This window comes from Mirounga leonina, unplaced genomic scaffold (genome assembly GCF_011800145.1).
Source record: "Mirounga leonina isolate KUSES-001 unplaced genomic scaffold, KU_Mleo_1.0 Mir_177, whole genome shotgun sequence".
Taxonomy (NCBI): Eukaryota; Metazoa; Chordata; class Mammalia; order Carnivora; family Phocidae; genus Mirounga; species Mirounga leonina.
The window spans coordinates 6,805,535-6,827,400 of record NW_023270459.1 but is presented as its reverse complement, the minus strand read 5'-3'; the positions used below and the strand labels follow the sequence as shown (position 1 = coordinate 6,827,400).

Genomic DNA, 21,866 nt, shown 5'->3' with positions numbered 1-21,866 from the left:
AAGGGGTACATGCACCCCGATGTTTATAGCGGCAATGTCCACAATAGCCAAACTGTGGAAAGAGCCAAGATGTCCATTGACAGATGAGTGGATAAAGAAGATGTGGTATATATATATACAATGGAATATTATGCAGCCATCAAAAGGAATGAGATCTTGCCATTTGCAATGACGTGGATGGAACTGGAGGGTATTATGCTGAGTGAAATGAGTCAATCAGAGAAAGACATGTATCATATGACCTCACTGATATGAGGAATTCTTAAGCTCAGGAAACAAACTGAGGGTTGCTGGAGTGGTGGGGGGTGGGAGGGATGGGGTGGCTGGGTGATAGACACTGGGGAGGGTATGTGCTATGGTGAGTGCTGTGAATTGTGCAAGACTATTGACACAGATCTGTACCTCTGAAACAAATAATACATGTTAAAAAAAAAAAAGATAGCAGGAGGGGAAGAATGAAGTGGGGGAATCGGAGGGGGAGATGAACCATGAGAGACGATGGACTCTGAGAAACAAACTGAAGGTTCTAGAGGGGAGGGGGGTGGGAGGATGGGTTAGCCTGGTGATGGGTATTAAAGAGGGCACGTTCTGCATGGAGCACTGGGTGTTATGCACAAACAATGAATCATGGAACAGTACATCAAAAACTAATGATGTAATATATGGTGATTAACATAACAATAAAAAATTTAAAAAAAAAACATTACAGTTATACTGTCTCTCTATCTTGTAGTCAGAAGTCAGCATGTCTCAGCTGTTTCTCTGCCTGGAGTCTCAGGACGAGGAAAGCCAGCCCCCCTCTGAGGGCTCTAGGGATGAGTCCACTTCCAGCCTGATTCAGGTTGTGGGCAGAATTCAGTTCTATGTGTTTGTGGAACCAAATTTCTCATGTCTTTGCTGGCTGTCAGCTAGGGACCCCCCTTAGCTACTAGAAGCCTCCCTGGGATCCTTGTGCACAGCCCCCTCCATCTCAGACCCACAACAGCGCACCGGCTCCCCACCCTGCTGCACCACTTTCTACTTCCTCTCTGCCACATCTTCGTGCCTACAGCTGGAAAACATTCTCCACTTTAAAGGGTGTGCAGCATTAGATTGCACCCACCAGAAAACACAGGATGATCTCCCCATCTCAAGGTTTGTAACCTTCGTCCGATCTGCAAAGACCCTTCTCCCAAGTAGCATGATGTATCCACAAATTTTAGAGATTAGGAAGTGGAGACCGGGGATGGGGGACAGATTCAGCCTACAAAGTTGTATGGAAATTAGACTTGGGTGTGGCAGAGGGTAAGATTGGAGGCAGGAAGACCTGCATTAAGGGTATTTTAGTCCTCCCAGTGAAAGGTTATAGTCTGGCGAGCAGAATGGTAGTGGTGGAGAATGAAGAGAAGTAAGGTGTGTAGAACTTGCTGGTGGATTATACATTGGGAATAAGGGAAAGAGATCACGGATAACACCTAGATTTTTTTTTAACTGGGTATGTGATGGTAGTGCCTTCTCTTGAGATGGAGAAGACCGGTACGGTAGTCATTATTGGTGTTCAACAAATATTTCTGGTTCTCCCTTCCTCCTGTCCTCCTTTTGGTTGAGTGTGGCCTTATGACTAGTTCTGGCCAGTGAGATGTGTCCCTTCTGGGTCAGAGCATTTAACGCCAGCCCCAAATCCTCAAGATTCTTTCTCTCCTGGATGGTGGCTGCTACTCCATCAGCCTGGGTCCTGGAATAAGGGCAGCACGGAACAGTGCTTCCTGCTGACTTGCATTCGACATGCAGTTGAAAAATTAACCTCTGTTGTTTTAAGTCACTGAGATTCAGGGCTGTTTGCTATTGTGCCACAATATCGCTTATCCTGACCTAACATACTGAGGAGGAGCAGGCCTTTTACAGGAAAAGGAATAAAGGGTTATGGAGCGGCCATGGTAAATTTGAGATGCTTAATCAATGGCGTGTCCAAGAAGTGTGCCTCTCTGCCCACTTCACTGCTTTACTGCAATCAGTATTAACATACTACCTCCACTCACTGTTCTTGGGTTCCATGAAGCACCCCTGTTACCTTTTCAATAAATTACTTCTTTGACTTGAGCTAGTGTGAGCGTCCATTCTTTATAACCAAATGATCCCTGATGAAGACACTTCAGTGAAGGCAGAGTTCTCATGAGTCTGGTTTTCTTGAGGCAGACATCTTTTTTAAATGTTCTTTATTCTCATTACACCTTTTTCACATGGTTCTCATGGCACTTGTCACCCTGAATTCTAGTTAATTACATATGTTTCTACCCTTCACACTGTGCTGTGAACTTCCTGAGGGTAGGGGCTATTTCTTTTTTGTCTTCAAGTTCCCACTGGACGCTCAGAGTGAGTGTGTCATAAAGGCTTGTTGCATCGGAGTCTGCAGTTGAGATCAGGTTCATCGGATTAAATAATATTCAGCGAGTTATAGTTAGTCGACTCCTCCCAGAGAGAGAAACGGAATGGGACCATGGACCGTGATGTCTGGCAAGCTAACTTTCCTTTCCTGGTGCCAACTGAGGAAACTGATCCACTACACATTCCAAGAGGAATGTATGACTGAAAACTCCACTGAAAAATCGTCCAGGCATCAAGTCAACAGAAACAACAACAACAACAAGAACTGCTAGTGACAGACTATATGTCCATTTCAACAGGATATCTACTATGTTATTATCAGGAGCACTGCTCCAATATTTATTAATTAAACCACGTTTAATTTTGTTCATATTTTCGATATATATAATTATTACTACTTGTCAGTTGTTGAGAAAAGTGTTAGAACCTCCCATTTTGATTATGGATTTGTGTATTTCTTGGTTTTGTCCTGTTAATTTGCTTTATATGTTTTGAAGCAATGCTATTGGATACATGAAGGTTTAGAATTGCTATAACTTAATGGCAGAAGAATCTCTTTAACATTGTGGAAGTGCCCCCACTTAATATCTAAGTAGTGCTTATTGCCTTAGCTCACTTTGTCTGATATTAGCAGAGCCATACCAGTTAGTCTGTATGGTGTATATATATCTCTACCCTTCTTGTTGGAACTTTTCTGTATTCCTGTATTTATAATGTGTCTCTTATAAACATAGAGTTGGAGGGGATCTCCATCCTGACCATTTTTTTTTTCCTTTTGATAAGAGTGTTTAGTCTGTTTAGATGTTAATGTAATCATGGATAGACACACTGGGGTAGATACAGTGCTACTAAACAGTGATGTTATGTCCTTCTCTGGTTATCTGTCCCATCTAGAGGCATGTGAGATCCATGTTTCCCTTTTCAGTGATATTGATTTTGATCACTTAGTTAAGGTGTTGCCCAATTACTTACTGTATTGTTACTAATTACAAAAGGATCAGTAGTAAGTGGTGTGTGGAAAGATATTTTGAGATCAAAAACCCTGTTCTTCATCAATCCCTGCTCCTCCTACTAGATCTACCACCCATCACTGATCTTTTTATTTCAATGTTCATGTTCTTCCAGATTTGAACAGTGAGAGTCCATCAAGCTGGCTCTTACAGTTTTTTTTTTTTTAACATGCCCCGTCTTTTCTCTTAGCCTTTACTCTCTTTCTGGTACAACAAGACCTCCCAAGCCTATTTTGTATATTCCCTATCCCAGCCCTGTAATCAACCATTTCTCCAAGGAGCCCTGGTCATTTTAGTGGGAAATACTATTTAGACACCAAAATCTGGATGCTAGGTGTGCTCATTGCTATTGTCATGGGCTTCTAGGATTTTTTGCTGGACTATGTGGGGAAATTCACACACACATACACACACACACGTGAGCACAAGAAAATATAATATATAATATATATAATATAATAATATATATAATATAATATATAGGGGCGCCTGGGTGGCTCAGTCGTTAAGCATCTGCCTTCGGCTCAGGTCATGATCCCAGGGTCCTGGGATCGAGCCCCGCATCGGGCTCCCTGCTCGGCAGGAAGCCTGCTTCTCCCTCTCCCACTCCCCCTGCTTGTGCTCCCTCTCTTGCTGTGTCTGTCAAATAAATAAATAAAATCTTTAAAAAAAATTTTTTAATATATAATATATAATATAAATAATATAATTAATATAAACACATACACATATGCACAAACGTAAGTTTGTGCTGATACCACCAATTCCAATCCAACTCCACAAGGTTCTTCCTTGCCTTCTCTCAATAAAAAAAAAATCTATATTTATATCCCCCTATTTCCACTCTGGCTCCCAATACTATCAATTCAAAATCACATAAAATAGGGACTCAGGAGGGCATACAACTCTTGATCTCAGGGTCATGAGTTCGAGCCCCACATTAGATATAGAGATTACTTTTTAAAAAATTTTTTTAAAGAAAATCAACAAAATAGTTTCAGAATTGCTATACTTCTAAATCACTATGAAAATCAAACCTACTCAAAAGAGTTCAATATTTGTTTGCATTTCTTTTATTATTTCTTTGTGTGAGTATATACCCAAAGTATTATGTTAAAACGTCACTTGAATTAATTCTATTCCCACCACTTCATTGTGGTTGTTATTCTAATTATTTAATATTGAGAACATTAATGTGATTCCAAAAGTCAAAACAATCAAAACAGTGTATTCAGAAAACAGTCAGTCCCTCCATTATCCCTTCCATTCCACCCTGTCCCCCTTGTACGTAATCCATTTTATTAATTTCTGGTTTATCCTTTCTTTGCTTCTTTTGCAAAAATAAGCAGATGTGTGTATGTTTTATTTTCCATTTTTCTTAAAATGAATATATATTCTTTTGCACTTTGTTCTTTTTGCTTAACAGTACAGCCTAGAAGTCATTCCATACCTTCTCAAAGAGATTTCACCCATTCTTTTTAACAGCTGTTTACTCAAGCTCATTAACATTTATTGATTGATATGTTTTGTCTCTCCTATTGTTGTGTTATAATTACTGTGTGTATCATATTTACTGTGTTTCATTATATGATGTGTCAACTTCCCTCTAAAATTATTTTTTATATTTAGGAAAACTCGTGTTTGGTTCCATGGGTTACCTTTGTATGTGTACCTTTGGTGCTCTTTATTTTAGGCATAAATGAGAAAAACTCATTGAAATTTTACTATCTGGTGCCTCAGTTTTAAAGATAGGTGTTGGGGCACCTGGGTGGCTCAATCGGTTAAGCGTCTGCCTTTGGCTCAGGTCATGATCCCAGGGTCCTGGGATCGAGCCCCGCATTGGGCTCCCTGCTCAGCGGGAAGCCTGCTTCTCCCTCGGCCTGCCTCCTCTCTCTCTCTCTCTCTCTCTGACAAATTAATAAATAAAAAATCTTTAAAAAAATAAAAATTAGGTGTTGATTCTCACCTGTCATCTGGTCAACAATCAGTGATCATATTAGACTTTTTCCTTTCTTCCCCTTCTTGTTTAGTTGTAGTCTTCCTATGTTGTCAGAACATATTCTGTTTACTGCTCTTTCTTCACCCATGTCTCCACCTGTTGTAAGGTTCTTATATTTCACCTGAAGTGATATGGTATTATTTGAAGGTATAAAGATGCATATTGTAATCCTTAAAGCAATCTCTCTCCCTCTCTATAGATAGATAATTGATTAGATACAGAGATAGATAGAGATACAGAGATACAAAGATAGTTATTTACCATACTTTAAGAATTAGTGTCTTTTTTTAAGATTTTACTTATTTGTCAGAGCGAGCATGAGCAGGGGGAGGGGCAGAGGGAGAGGGAGAAGCAGGCTCCCCACTGAGCAGGGAGCCTGATCTGGGGCTTGATCCCAGGACCCTGGGATCATGACCTGAGCCAAAGGCAGACACTTAACAGACTGAGCTACCCAGGCGCCCCAAGAATTAGTGTCTTAATAGAATTGAATGTGTTATTAAAAGCCTCTCCAGAGAGTTCCACTCCCACAGTGGCAGCGTGAGGAATTCTGCAGACCTGTTCCTCAGTGAAACAGGCATCACTGGGAAGATTATTTTTAAAAACCAACCATGTGAAGTCTGATCTTTATCTTAAGGAAATTATCTTCAGGACATACAGACAACAAGGAAACATTTCTTCGAGAAAATCTATCAAAACGTGGCACTGGAGCCACAGCCTGTCCCCCACTCCTCCCCTCCCGGTTGGGCATGACCAAAGCCACTGCCGGCAGGTGCCTCCAAGAACTCGGGCCCCCTGCTCCCCCTGCTCCCCGTCGCCGCTGCAGTGTCTCTCCGGGAGGGGGGCAGCTCACCGGCACATCTCACCCTCTGGCCCCAGCTGCCTGTGCGGGAGGCCACAGGCAAGTGTGGCCAAGAGGGTGGGGGCTCTGCCTTAGGACGGCACACAAACTAGGCCAGGCCCTGCCGATGGGGCAGAGGTTCCACACCAGGGAAGGCAGGGTGGGAAGACCAGCGTCCTGCTCCTGAAGCAGGCGAGTCCCTCAGAAGTGGGCCACACTGTCCATCTCACAGTCCGCATGACCCAGCGAACATGCTCCTCCTGGGTTACCCAGATGTGCTGGCCACGTATGCCCACGCAAAAACCTGCCCAGGGATGTCCGGAGCAGCTTTATTCATCGTTGCCAAAACCTGGAAGCAACCAAGAGAAAGAAAGTGCAGTCCACCCAGATAATGGAATATTATCCAGCGCCAAAAAGAACTGAGCTTTTGGGCGCCTGGGTGGCTCAGTCGGTTAAGCGACTGCCTTCGGCTCAGGTCATGATCCTGGAGTCCCGGGATCGAGTCCCACATCGGGCTCCCTGCTCGGCAGGGAGTCTGCTTCTCCCTCTGACCCTCCTCCCTCTCATGCTCTCTGTCTCTCCTTCTCTCTCTCTCAAATAAATAAATATAATCTTAAAAAAAAAAAGAGCTGAGCTTTCGAGCCTGCAGAAGACACGGAGGAACCGTCATGCCTCTGACTAAGGGAAAGAAGGCAGCCTGAAAAGGCCACCTGTATGACATTCTGGGGAAGGTGAAACTGTGGAAACAGTAAAAGGATCGGTGTTTGCCAGAACGTAGGCGGGGAGGAAGGGTGAATAGGCAGAACCCTGAAGCCAACTATGGACCTGGGGTAATGGTGATGTGTAGCGCAGGCTCACCGGTTGTAACACACGTGGGGGACGTTGACAGTGCAGGAAGCGGGGCGGGGGTGGGGGGGGCCGGGGAGGGGAGAAGGCCTTCTGGAAAATCTCTGTGCTTTCTGTTCAGTTCCGCTGTCTTCAACCTAAAACTGCTCTAAAAAGTAAAGTCTGTCTTTTAAAGGTTAATTACATGAAAATCAGTCCCAAACAGACTGAGCTCAAAACTAACAAAGAGAATAGGATGCAGAGTATCTGAACTTGATAGATAACAGCAGAAACTGTAACACATGAAGAATTACCGCCACCCTTGCTCTGTGTTGAGTTTTTCCAGATTGGCAACATTTTCAAGGATTCAGCATATTAGCAGCTGAGGTTTCAGCATAAATACATAGCCTATTAATAACCTCATATTTTAGGTTAATATGCAAACTCAGTGTATGTGGTATTTTAAGAATTCTAACCCAAAACAAGCAGTGAGTCATCTATAAAACCTAAGCTGCTTTCTGACTGCCAAGAACCTAATGGTACTTGTTACATTAGGATATTTGAAATTAATTTTCCCTTCACATCTATCATGCACTCCATTAAACTTAAGTTATAATGCACATTATTTGCTAATACTTTCTAATGTTATTCCAAGAGATTTGGAGGAAGGCAGTACAGTGGTGAAGGTTTCTGCTCGGCGCCATCTCTTGCCAGCAGTGTGACCTTGGGCCCGTTATCTGTGTCTCAGTTTCCTGAACTGTAAACAGATTAAATCAGTAGTCTCATCCCATAAGGTTTTGGAAAGGATTAAATTAGTTAATAATTTAAAACTCCTAGAACAGTGCCAGGCATGGGCTAAGCACCTAATAAATATTTATTGCTGTGATTAACGCAAATTTGACACTTCTTAAAAGGTAGTTTGGCTTGTGTGATTGTTCTTTTTACACTATGGCATACAACGTTGACCGCTGATGGGGCCGAACCATCTATTAATAGACACTCCTCGCCCCACCCCACCTTCCTCTCCTACTTCATGACCACTTTGAAGCCGTTACCACAAAGCAAACCTGATTTCCCCGAGCACTGACCACTTCTGGAACATTCCAAGCACGGTCTCATCTGAGAGCATTTCCACATGCCAGACCCTTCGCGCTCACCTGCATGACTCCTTCCCTCCCTGCACTTAACTCTGCTCAGACAGTGCCTTTTGGGAGACGCCCGCCCTGCTCACCGGATGCCAGCCTCGTGCCGTGGGTCAGCACCTGCGAGCCCATTTTGCTGGTTCTATTTTCTATTTCCTCTTCTAGAATGTAAGTGTCAACAGGGCAAGGACTCTAGCTTGCTCACTGCTCTATTGTCTTCTTCCAGATCCCTCTGTAGGCTGCGCTGGCCCCCCCATATGCAAGAGCACCCCTTCACTCCATCCCTTATTCTCCTTTGCTTTTCTTTTTAGTATGCGTTACCATCCCATTTACTTATTTATTTTCCATGCCCCATGCTAGAATGGTGTCTGGAATGCCTGGCACCAGTTAGACCCTCAATCATACTTGCTGATGTATAAAAAGGGTCTGGCATAAAATAGGTCCTCAGCGAATGTGCGGAATGAATAAATGTCCCTGAAGATGTCATGGAAGGATTAAGGGGGGGCTATATTTCCTGTGGCCCACCAACACATAAGAAAAGTTTCCATTAGGGACACCATGAGCAAAGCTCACCCTCCCAAGTTGAAAAAATTTATGGACAAGAAATTGTCATTGAAATTAAATGGTGGCAGGCATGTCCAAGGAATATTGCGGGGGTTCGATCCGTTTATGAATCTTGTGATAGATGAATGTGTGGAGATGGCAACTAGTGGGCAACAGAACAATATTGGAATGGTAGTAATACGAGGAAATAGTATCATCATGTTAGAAGCCTTGGAGCGAGTATAAACAATGGGTGTGTTCATCAGAAGAAATCAACTGCTTCCACATGTCCCCTCCATAGTACCTGTTTTACTACAATATAAAAATCAGGTCGTGTGCATTTTCATGCTGAACTTTTTTGTTAAATAAACTTTTATAATAGTCAAAAAAAAAGTTTCCATTAGAAAAAATATAATAATAACCCATTATATCTGCCTTATGACCAGCTGGTTCTACCCTAAAGCTGTGATTGCTAAGCTCATAGGGGCTCTCGTTACAGCCCAGAAATCCTATTGTGCTACACTTTGTCTCACTTTGCACAACGACCATTTCAAATCTCCCCTCTTTTTAAATATTTTATTTTATTTTATTTTATTTTACGTAAACTCTACCCCCAACGTGGGGCTCAAACTCACAACTCTGAGATCAAGAGTCGCAAGCACTACCGACTGAGCCAGCCGGACGCCTCTCAAAATCTCCTCTCTTTAAACTTCTAGCCTCCTCCCCATCCTACACTCTCAGGAGATAAAACTGTGTATTACTTATCTATGGCTGTGTCACAAATTACCCCAAAACTGAGTGACTAACACATAAAAAGCATCTATTATCTCCTAGTTTCTGTGCAGGAATCCAGGCCTATGCTGGATGCCCCTGGCTCAAGGTCTCAATTAGGTTTCAGCTAAGTGGTTGGGGTCCAGGGTCACCTACCTCTTTTGGGGTAGGGTCTTCTTCCACACTCAATCCCATGGTTGTTGGCAGTGTTGAGCTCCTTGCAGGCTGCTGGTAAGAGGCCTCCCTCACTTCCTCACCTTGTGAGCCTTTCCATAGGGCAGCTCACAACATGGCCGCTGGCTTTCCTCAAGCGCACATTCATGGGACAGAGTCCAAGACATCTGCCTCTTAAATCATCTAACGTCCGAAGTGGTACCCATTAGTCTGCCATATTGTAGTTGGTGGAGGCAAGTCACTAGGTGCAGCCCACACTCAAGGGGGAATCAGACAAGCACATGAACACTAGGAGACATCATGGGGGCCATCCTAGAGGTTGCCTCCCACAACTGCACTTCCAATCACAGAGAAAAGAGAAGCCACGGCATGAAAACATTCTCAACTGCACCAACCTCCTGCCCTTTCCTCCTGCAGCAAGAACTGCCCTTCCTTCCACCTGCGGTTTGGTTTCCATTTTGATCCTTCTTCTCAGGATGCTTGCATAACTGATTCTCCCTCTTTTCTTACACAGACTCTCAATTCAACTGGATCTTCTCCATAAGCCTTTCTGTGTACTCATGACTCTTCTCACAGAAACAAACTAACAAAAACACAAACCAGTGTAAACCCTCACTTATCCTGTCTCCAACATTTATCTATTCCACTCCTTTATTTAACGGTCCAAATGTCCTCCCCATCCCCTCCCCCAAAAGGAGCTGCCTGTTGTCACTTTCCACCCACTCCAAGATGGCAGCATTACTTGCCAGCAGAGCTCTTGCTGGTATCACCAATGACTTCCTGAGGCCTAGTTAATATTTTAATCCTTGTGTTCTCTTCCTTTTAAACACTGGACCACTCCATCCTTTCTGAAACACTTGCTTCCCTTATTTTGTAAGACAGAGCAGTCCTGGTTCTTCTTACTCTTCTGGCCTTCCCTTCTCTAGCTCTTGTGCAGGCGTATTTTCTACTACTCATCCCTTTAAATGTTGGAGTCCTTCAGGCCTTGGGGCCCTCTTAGGACTTCCCTTCTCTGTGTTTTCTCTCTCTTGGTGATCTTCCACGGCCCAGCTTCCAGGACCATCTAAATGCATACGCCTCACAAACTGACTTCTCCAGCCCAGACTTGTGCACATACTGGCCCATTTGACTTCTCTTCCATGATGCCTCAAAGGCAGTTCAAGTTCAACACTTCCAGCACCAAGCTCATTATTTCTTCTATCAGCCTGTTCCTTTTTCGGTGTTCCCTAGGGTATCGTTTCCTGGGCTGCTGTAACAAATGGCCACAAACTTGGTGGCTTAAAACAACGGGAATTTATTCCCTCGTAGCTTCAGAGAACAGAAGTCTGAAATCAAGCCTCCCTCTAGAGGCTAGATCCGGGGAGAATCCTTCCTTGCCTCTTCCCACTGCATGTGGCCCCAGGTATTCTTGGCTTGTCACTGCATACCTTCCATTGTCACATGGCTTTCTGCTCTTCTTCTTACATGTCTCAAATCTCCCTCTGCCTTTCTTTTAGAAGGACTTGGAAAAATCCAGGAGGACCTCATCTCAAAATCCTAACTTGATTGTATCTGCGAAGACCAAATAAGGTCACATTCACAGGTCACATGCAACCCACCACATCTGGCTCTGTGAATGGCACCTTCCTCCGTCCTGTTGATCAAGCCAGAAACCTCATGACTATCCTTGTTCCCAGGATCCAACGAATCCAGAAGTGGTTTTCCTTCCTCTGCATCTCTGGTATCTGTCCACTTCTCTCTCTTCATCACACCTGAATAATCCAAGCTATTATCACCTCTCACCTCGTCATACAGCAGCCTTCCATCCACACCTATTCCTGGGCCTGCCATCCATCCTCCACACTGTGGAGTCATTTCTAAATGTGATGTGAATCTGATCATGCCGCCCCTCCGGCGTCTTCTTCCAACTTTCACTGCTCTTGGGACCATAGTCTTTATTAAAAGCCAACGTGAAATAAGAGCCTCAATTTACTCCATGAAGCCTTTAAGAAGGTGGTACATAGCAGGCAAAGAAACATTGTGTAGAGCAACTGAGAGGAGTCATGACAAAAATTGATGACTTTGAACTTGGCCTGCTCCACACCCAACAACTGACTACACCATGACCTTACTTGGCTCCTTCTCTAGACTCTAAGAAACCGTCATTGGACACTGATGTGCTACAGAGCATCTGCCTCCCTTCAACACTCATCATGTACTAAGTACTGAGGAGGCTGGGTTCCCCTAAGGGTGATGCCAGCATTTTAGACTTACCACGTCTGCTTTCCGCCCCCTCCCCCCAGCCCTTCTTGTGGCTCTGCTGTTGGAATACCTGCATGGGAGCTGTCCAAATGGCTTCAAAATACAGGGCCTCGAAATTGCCAACTTTAATATTCCGGTCACCACAAAGCCGTCGATCCCAATCTATATTCTAACAGTAGCTAAGCAGAGACCTTAGGGGTCCAATGGACGCAAATCTCTAGCATAAAAAATATGAAGTCCACCAATCAATCATGACCCACCTTCTGGGTATCCACGGTGCATTCAGCCCGATGCTAATTCTGCGCTGGCAAGGGTTTTGGCTCCAAAACAGGGAAATGGAGAGCAAGGTAATTTTATACAAGTGTAACGTTCCCTTCACAATTCCTGTGTCTGCAGGAAACAGTTGATTCTGCTGCAGAAGCAAATAACCCTACAATCTCAGGGACTTAAAGCAATGAATGGTTAGTTCCCTTTCTTGCTGCATAACCAGCAGGTTGACTAGGGCTTTCCATCCTGCTGTCCTCCCTCCTAGACCGGTTGATGGAACAGAGCCTGTACGGATATTCCCGGTTGCTTTGGCAGGAGGTTGAGATGGCTTCTGGGGGTCTTATACCCATCATTAAATGCTCTGGCCTGGAAGCAATGTATGTTTCTTCGGCTCACAACTCATTGGCCAGAATAGTCGCATGGCTCCACTCAGCCACCAGGGGGCCCCCAAGCTCACCCTGCAGTGTGTCTGGAAAGCCCGAGAAGCGGAAATACTGGCAAAGGTCGCTGAAGATACGCACTGTCTGTCTTTCTTGTCACTAAGTACTTAGACCGCCGTTCTCTCCAACAAGCAATATATATACCTGCACGACTGCCCCCAAGGGGAAGAATCCAAAAGCTCCATCCAATCATGGCATCATCAGGCTTAAAGCCCAGAACCTGTGCATGGCGCACAGGAATTTCTAAATTGGGTCAAAGGAGGCACAGTCTCCATCCAGAGAATTAGGAACTAAACACCAGGTTCTCCATCCGACTTCCAAAGGTATTGCTTCGCTCCCAGTATATAAAGATAGAACAGTCACAGGCTAACCACAACCAACCCACCCTCTAGCAGGGGGGAAATGGAGGGCACTCAGGCACTGACCCTATTCCCTCCTCTCTGTTGTATTTATTGCATTTAACATTCACATGGCATCATTCATCTGCCAAGAATCCCTGTAAGCACTGTATATATAGTAATTGATTTAATCCTCACTACAGCCCTATGACAAAGGTACTGTTACAGATCCCATTTTCAGATGAGAAAATCCAACCCATTCGCGTGTTCAAGGTCCCCCAGCGAGTACGTGCTGGAGCCGGGGTTCTAACTAAGTTCTAACTAAGCCGGGGTTCTAACTAAGCAGCCTGGCCCCAGAGTTTGCTCCCGCACTGCCTTGGCAGGACATCTTCATCTTCAGAGATTCGTTTACGGTAAAAAAACTCTTAAGTTAAACTTGCTACCTAAAAGTGGGAAGATGCTTATTATGAGAAGCACGTTTTAGCCAGGGAGGGAACAGATTTGTTACCGGAATCACCATTCTCTACTACTCCGTCCCGCTGTTGTTTTCACCCAGGATGAGTTGGTTGGACCCTCGCGCCTCTCACAGAGGGGTCTCTCACTGGAGGCTGGGACACAGATGGAACATCCCTGCCCTTGGCGGTCAGAACGCCTCCACGCAGGGAGCACGGCTGCATCACTGTGTTGCCAGCAGAGGAAAACGCCCACAAACGCGTCATACACGCTGGTGTGGGTAGAAATGGCAACGGAGCTTCTGGATCCAAACCAGGGAGTATTTTTTGAAGATGGCCTCACACGTAGCCCTTCGTTGCTGGCTGAGCCCACATTCTCCTCCAAGGGAAGCAAGCGGGGAGGAGACAGAGCCAGCCTGCAGAGAGGAGGAGGTGGGGTGAGAGAATCCTAGCAGTATTCATACCCCACGTTCTAGCCCTTCCTAGGGATCCCCACAGGGTGGGGAACCCTTTCCTTCTGAGGTTTCTTCAAGCTGAAATTCTGTCCCTCGCCGTCAAAATGGTAGCTCTACCAGAGTCTAGTTAACCCGTCTCCTACTGACGCCTTTCAGTTTTTCTAATGCTTCTGCTAATGCAGATAATGCTTGAAAACTTTCTTGTTCTTTGAGCCTGATTGAATATGTCAAGAGGATGATCCTAAAAGTAGAATTGCTTTCTACTTTTAAAAAGTTATTGATGCTGGGTTGCCTGGGTAGCTCAGTGGGTTAAGTGGCTGCCTTCAGCTTAGGTCATGATCCTGGGGTCCTGGGATCGAGCCCCACGTCCAGCTCCCTGCTCAGTGGAGAGCCTGCTTCTCCCTCTCCCTCTGCCTGCCACTCTGCCTATTTGTGCTCTCCTCTATCTCTGTCAAATAAATAAATAAATCTTTTAAAATAATAAATAAAAATTATTGATGCTTTAAAAATATATGAGTACTTGGGGCACCTGGGTGGCTCAGTTGGTTAAGCGTCTGCCTTCGGCTCAGGTCATGATCCAGGGTCCTGGGATGGAGCCCCGCATCGGGCTCCCTGCTCAGCCTGCTTCTCCCTCTGCCTGCCACTCGCCCACTCCCCTTGCTTGCGATCTCTCCCTCTCTCTCTCTCTGATAAATAAATAAATAAAATCTTTTAAAAATTAATTAAAAATAATTAATTAAATATATCAGTACTTTAAAAAAATGTATTGATAATGCTAACCCTAAGCATGATGCCAATGCACAAACTCCACAGCAGAACCGAAGGGGCCCAATTCCTCGTGTCCTCGTCAGCACTTGCTATAATAAGTCTTTTTATTTCTCGACAGTTGGTTACAAATAAGTGATCCCCTTGCTTTCATTTGAATTTCTTTAACTTGATGATGACACATCCTTTTATATTTATTGGCCATTTGTCACCACTTCTTACAATTTTTAAAAATCTGTCTGGAATTTATTTTGGGGTAAGGAAAAAGGTGAGGATCCAATTTATTTATTTATTTATTTATTTTATTGTTTTACCTTCCAAATTTTTATTTAAATTCTAGTTAGTTTTTTTACATACACAGTGGATATTCAACTGCACAGCCCTGGAAATCTACCTTTATCATGTATCTGGACCCAACTGTGTCTGCTCTATACCATTAATTTGTCCCCTCCAGTCTTTCTGATTCTTCTGATAAATGAAAATGGAATGAAATAGTCTGGTAGGTGAAACAGATCCAAAATTGGGTCTAAAAATTAAATCTAGCTCTATGCTGTTTGTATGAGACACACTCCAAACAAAAGAACAGCACAGAGTTGGAAACAAAAGGGCGCGTAAAAATACACAGGGCAAATGCAAACAAAAGAAAGCATGGGTGTGGCAAAATGATCATCAGATATATAACTCATAGGCAAAAAGCATTAAATGAGTCAGAGGATCAAGTTGTAATAATAAAGGTTATAGCCCACAATGAAGATAACCACCACGCACTTTTATGCACCAAATAACATAGCACTGGAATGTGTGAAGAAGACTTACAGGGAACACAGGAGGGAGGGATGGGACAGCAGCAGAGGGGGACAACTGACCCCTCTCAAAACCAGTCAGGCCACGTACAGAAATGCATATGAAGATGGAGAAGTGATTTTGTTATATTATTTATGCTACACGGAAAGGATTTCTTAAAGTTTGTGACCATCTAAAATGAGAGGTTGGCATGAAAAAGTCAAAGCATATTTATTGGCTTTAAAAATGGGGGCGCCTGGGTGGCTCAGAACGGTTAAGTGTCTGCCTTCGGCTCTGGTCATGATCCCGGGGTCCTGGTCATGATCCCGGGGTCCTGGGATCAAGTCCCCCATCGGGCTCCCTGCTCAGCAGGGAGCCTGCTTCTCCCTCTCCCTCTGCCTGCCACTCCCCCCTGCTTGTGCTCTCTCTCTGTCAAATAAAAAAATTAAAAATCTTAAAAATTAACTATTATCTCTTGATTTCCTGCTAGGGCATGAATGTGCATGTCCTCGCAAATTCATGTGTTGCAATCCTAGCCCCTGAAGCTCATGATATTAGTAGATGAGAACTTTGGGAGTTGATTAGGTCATGAGGGTGGAACCCCAATGAGTGGGATTAGGGTTCTTATCAAAGAGACCTCCCTCCCCCAAGAGCACCCCAGTCCCTTCCACCATGTGGAGACACAGGGAAAAGAGTGCCTTCACCCAACCGTGCTGGCACCCTCACCTGGGATTTTCAGCCTCCAGAACTGTGACCAAAAAAAATATCTGGTTTTTTATAAACCACCCGGTCTGTGGTATTTTGCTATAGCAGCCTAATAGACGAAGACATTCCCCTTATAGAAAAAGCGAAGAAGCCAAGATTCTTTCCTATTCTCTCCCCTTCCATTACCTCTGCTGGCACCAGCCAGGAATTTTGTGATCTCTTAGATTTCTTGAATAAGCCGCCTAATGTAAAAATAATAACATTTTAATAAGTAGATGCTGGTTTATGGGCATGATTGCCAGTCATTTTAACCTAATAATTTTGTTTATTTCTATTTGAGGCTCACTACAACCTTCATTCCTCATATTCATAACTTCTTTATTTTGATCCTTCTTCTAAATATGTATTGCATCAACTCAAGCATATAATTTAAGAAGCACTTGGGAGTTCCTAGCTCGGAGGCTCTCCCCCCACCGCCCTCTGCAAATAACTGTTCCATTATCTTTTGGCATCTTGAGTTTGGGAGGAAAGGCTGAAGCCAACCTGATTTTCCCCGTGATGAGCTGACCTTATCCTGCCCTGATGCTTACAGAATTTGTACTGGGCCTGATGGCTTGATCCTGATTTGTCTCATTACAGGGAGAGAATCCTTTTAGTGTATAAGACCTTCCATTTCATCTTTAAGTAAGTTTGGTTTGGTCACATTGGTCCTGTTCCGTGCAGGAAAACCGGCGGTGTGTTACATCATCAAGCCAGCTTCACAGCCGCCATCCCCTCTGGCTTCCTCCACCTGACCCCCTTGCTCTCACCGGGTTTTCCCCACGTCTCCGTGCCCATGGCACACACTTCATTCCGAGGTTTCCGTTCGGTAAAGCTTTTTCCCCTCCACTCATTCTCCAACACCCGCTCTCCTTCTCTTTCTGCTGTTTGATGCTCTTCTATTTTTCCCTCTCTTGTTTGAACTCGTGCATCATAGGCATGAGTGTCTTGCGGAATCTCTTTGAGGGTTTGGGGAAGTTTTATCTAATTGTTTCTTCAATCGTGTGATCTAATTCCTGTTCAAGGGTGCATTCTTTTTTTTAAGATTTTTTATTTATTTATTTGAGAGAGAGAGAGTACAAAGGGTGGTGGTAAGGAGCAGAGGGAGAGGGAGAAGCAGACTCCCCGCTGAGCAGGGAGCCCACTGTAGGGCTCGATCCCAGGACCCTGGGATCAGGACCTGAGCCAAAGACAGGCACTTAACTGAGCCACGCAGGTGCCCTTCAAACGTGCATTCTTAATCTGCACTCCCCATCCCTGATTTTGTAATATCTATGCCTAAGTCCCGTTCTGTTCCTTTCTGGTCCTCACTGAGCAGGTAATCTGCACCTGCCTGAGACAGCAGGACGTCATCACCTTTGTTTCCTGATAATCTGAGCACTGTTTTATTTTTTATTTTTATCTTTTTAAACCTGAACACTGTTTTAATTCTTCCCTGAGAAAGAGAGGTGAAGAACTAGCTATCGGACCCTGACAAGGACATATCTGCTCATCCCTTCGGCTGCTGGAGAACAGGTGAAGGGGGCGAGGATTGGGCTGGAGGGACCATCTGCCTTGACTTGGGAAGGCTGCCTGCAGATCTTTTCTACTGTTCTCTGGTATTTCAGGCATTTCTCTCCTTGGGGGAGCAAAGCAACTTTGGGGGAAGCAGGAGTCCCCAGAACGAGGTAAAGCCTTGCAGCTCTGGCCCGGTTATCCGCTGTGGCGTTGACTGCAAAGAACAACGATTTATGGTTACGTGCTACAGTCGGTGGGCTGATGGAGCTCCGCTGCCTGGTTCTCCAGTCTCACGCTGCTGCAGGAAGTGATGGCCAGGGCTGGCTTCATGCGAGAGCTTCTTCACTCACACATCTGGTCCCTGGGCCAGGATGGCTACGACAGCGAGGGGCTGGTGGGGCGCCTCTCTCTCCGAGTGGCCCCTCCACATGCCCAATTTGGGCTTTCTCACAGTACGGTGGTCCCTGAGTCGTTGGACTTCTTACACGGCAACCAGCTTTCCCCTGTGCCAGAGTTCTAAGAAGCGCAGGTTGGCTTAGAGACAGAGCAACGGAAGGGGTCCTGTCTTTGATGTGCCTGTGACCCAAACTGGGGGGTGGGGAGGCTGGTGGCAGAGATCGGAGGGATGTGACAGCCAACTGCTGGGACAGAGCCCCTCTCCCTCTGTCCTGGGGCCCCAAAAGAGGAGCGAGGCGCTCTGAGGATGTGGGTCATGGTAAACCTGTGCTTTTCAACTTTCAAAGGGCACAGAAACCGCTATTGGGTTGTTTTCGATAAATGCAGAGTGTCGTGTACCCACCTTCACCATGAGGGCGCCACAAAGAATACATTCACACCCTCAACCATCCCCCTAGTCAAACCCCACTCAAAGCCCGGCAACCACTGGCCTGCTTATCATTCTTATAGTTTTGCCTTTTTCAGAACGTCATGTACTTGGGACCATACAATGTGTACCTTTTCAGATTGGCTTCTTTCATTTAGTGATAAGCGTCTAAGATTCAGCCGTAGTTTTGTGTGGCTTGATGTTACATTCCTTTTTATTGGTGAATAGAAAGTATTCCATTTGGGGGCGCCTGGGTTGGGCCCAGTTGGGTAAGCATTCAACTCTTGGTCTTAGCTCAGGTCTTGAGCTCAGGGTCATGGTGAGTTCAAGCCCCGGGTCCGGGGGCAACACATAGCGCCTACTTAAACATTAAAAATAACAAAATAAGAAAAACTTAAAAAAGAAAGTATTCCATTGGGCTTGCTTCCAGTTTTAGGTGATTATGATTACAACTGCTATAAATCTTAGTATGCAAGCCTGTGTGTGAACATAAGTTTTCAAGTCAGTTGGGTAAACACCTAGGAACATGACTGCTGGATGGTAAGGTAAGTCTATGTTGCTTTATTTTGTTTTGTTTCTTATAAATTCTGTAGGATTGTCTATATAGACAATCATATCATCTGTGAATAAAGATGATCTTCTATCTTCCTTTCCAATCTGTATACTTTGTTTTGGTCTTACTGCATACTAGCTAGGACTTCTTTTTTTTATTCTTTTTAAGATTTTATTTATTTATTTGACACAGAGAGAGAGAGCATGAGCTGGGGGAGGAGCAGAGGGAGAGGGAGAAGCAGGCTCCCCGCTGAGTATGGAGCCTGATGTGGGGCGATCCCAGGACCCTGGGATCATGACCTGAGCCAAAGATAGATGCTTCACCGACTGAGCCACCCAGGCATCCCTAGCTAGGACTTCTAATATGCTGTTGAATAAGAGTGATGAACAAGACACTCTGCCTTATTCCCAGTTTCAGAGGGAAAGTGTCCAGTCTCTCCAGGGTCACAAGTATCATCATATCTGTAGGGTTTTTTGTAGATGTCTTTCACCAAGTTGTGGAAGTTCTCCCTCTATTCCTAGTTTGCTGAGAATTTTGATCATGAATGGGTGTTAGATTTTGTCAAATGTTTTTTCTGCTCCAGTGAATATGATCACATGATTTTTTTTCTTTAGACTGTTGATATGGTAAATATCATTTGATTTACTTTCAAATGCGGAACAAGCCTTGCATACCTGGAATAACCCCCACTTGGTTGTGGTGTATGGTATTTTTTAATTTATTACTGAATTTGATCTGCTAATATTTTGTTATGGATTTTTGTGTCTCTGAGCATGAGAGCTATTGGCCTTTAAAGTTTTCCCGCATTGTGATGTCTCAACTGGTTTTGATATTAAGTTAATGCTGGCTTCACTGAATGAATTACTAAGTGTCCCCACTGCTTCTATATTCTGGAAAAGAATGTTGAAAATTGGTATTATTTCTTTTTAAATGTTTGGTAGAATTCACTGGTGAAATTTTAGACCATCTGAAAATTAGTGAACTCATTACTGAAGAAAGATACTAATATGTAAAGTCTCAATTAACAAATTAACATTCCCTATGACCTTAACAGGAGAGGAAGGGGGAAATAAAAGCTGTCAAGAGTCGTAGCTTGTGAGAGGGAATGATATGGATACTGGGGAACTTAATAATTCTCTTGGATCCCCGATCCCAAGGAAGCTCGGATCAGCATTTCCTTGGGATCCCCGACCCCACCCAGGGAGGGTTGTTGGCACCTTCTGCAAGGTTGAGATGCATGGCATGCAAAGTCGCCTGTTGGACAAGATAGCTATACCCAAGGCCTAAAGCGCTACGGAGACAGCAGCCCCTGGCACAGAAGGTTCTGAAAGGTAAACCAAGAGTATGCATGTCCCTGTGCCTGGTCAGGTGAGTTCTGCTGCATTGGGGGTGACCCACTGTGGGCACCATCTGCCACGTCCTCTGTTTCTAGACCAGGTTCACGCTGTAAATCTTGAACTGAACATGGAGCAAAACCACCTCCCATCCTGCATATAGAAATACCCAAGCCACCTGGAAGAACCTTCCAGAAGGTTTTTTCCTAACAGTGACACAGGGCCATTTCCTTCTCACCGAATCATGATGGAAAAACATACGACAAAAAATTTTTTAAACATATGACAGTAAAACCTGATGATTTGCTAAACATAGAATTACTGGGTCTGATGTATCAAAAAACCTTAGCACAACCATAAAATGATACAGAAAAGGGTAGCATGATGGTTAACTTTAGGTGTCAACTTTGAATTCCCAACTTTGAATTCCTTTAGAAAAGGATCTATAGCTTCACAATCACCAAAGGGGTGAAACAACACTTCTAGGATGAAAAACTGATCCGGTAAAGATTTTGAAATTGACTCCTTTTCTTTTGGCCAACATCCCAACATGGAACAATAAATGGAAAAGTCCTTGATTGTAAGATTTTTTTTTTTTTTGCATAAAATTCTCTTAAGTTCTTAGTCTGTATATAAGATGGACAGAAATTGGCTCTATAGAGTTTTAGCTGAATAATTAACAGAGAATTCAGTTCCCTCTTTGTAATAAGATTGAAAAGATAAGTAAATCAGGCCTGTGACCATTTTACCCCAAAATGCAATTTCTTCATTATAAGGAACCAAACAGAAAGGAAGTTAAAGAACTTCCTTAATAGCACCGAACTGCCACCAGTCTAATAGACTATTAGAGCCTAGATGAAGATGGAAAATTGCCTAATAAAAATTGCAATTTGCATAGATTTGCCCCATAATTACAAAACTTATTAAGCTCCATTTTGCAGATACTATAATGGAGTTCACCTTTCATTTAATGCGATTTGTGATCACTGACTACTGCAGGCAGCAAACGTTGGGAAAATCAAATCCATAATTACATTTTTGGTTCATATGTGAAAGACTGAAATATTCATTAGCTGGGATATATACTATTTGTTAAAATTAAGTATAATGAAAAAATTCTGCAAAGGGTTTTACCCACTCCTTTGAATACCTTTTCCAGGGCTTGTGGCCCATTGAGTCAGGGAAAGGTAAGGTTCTGAAGGTTACAAAATGAGAAGAAACACTCACTTGGGGTCTACATTCATTCAGTCTGGTGCAGTACAGTCAATGTTTATTAAAACCCTCCCGTAGGTGTGGCCCTGTCTGAATTAAGTAGGTAGCATAAGTGCCTAATGCCTGTTCCATTTTGTTCCTTAGAAACAGCAACTGCCTTGGGCTTTTAGGGTGGATGAGACAGGTAAGGTCCCCCAATGAATCAGCCTGCCTCTCTGAGGCCACGCCTCCTTTTGAATATAACTTGGTGGCTCCTCCCATCAAGTGGCGAGGCCTATTTTCCCAGCCTGAAATGT

General features: G+C 44.1%; 1 protein-coding gene across 1 annotated transcript; it reads left to right on the top strand.

Moving 5' to 3' along the window:
- Positions 1-8,736: 8,736 nt before the first annotated feature.
- LOC118022916 (small nuclear ribonucleoprotein G-like) lies at positions 8,737-9,114 on the top strand. Its single transcript, XM_035023885.1, has one exon. It carries the CDS (start codon positions 8,737-8,739, stop codon positions 8,965-8,967), a length of 231 nt encoding a protein of 76 aa, XP_034879776.1. The 3' UTR covers positions 8,968-9,114.
- The last annotated feature ends 12,752 nt before the right edge of the window (positions 9,115-21,866 follow it).

Bases quoted from the DNA above. Each gene is read 5' to 3' on its own strand.
- LOC118022916 (XM_035023885.1), top strand. From the start codon at position 8,737: ATGAGCAAAGCTCACCCTCCCAAGTTGAAAAAATTTATGGACAAGAAA.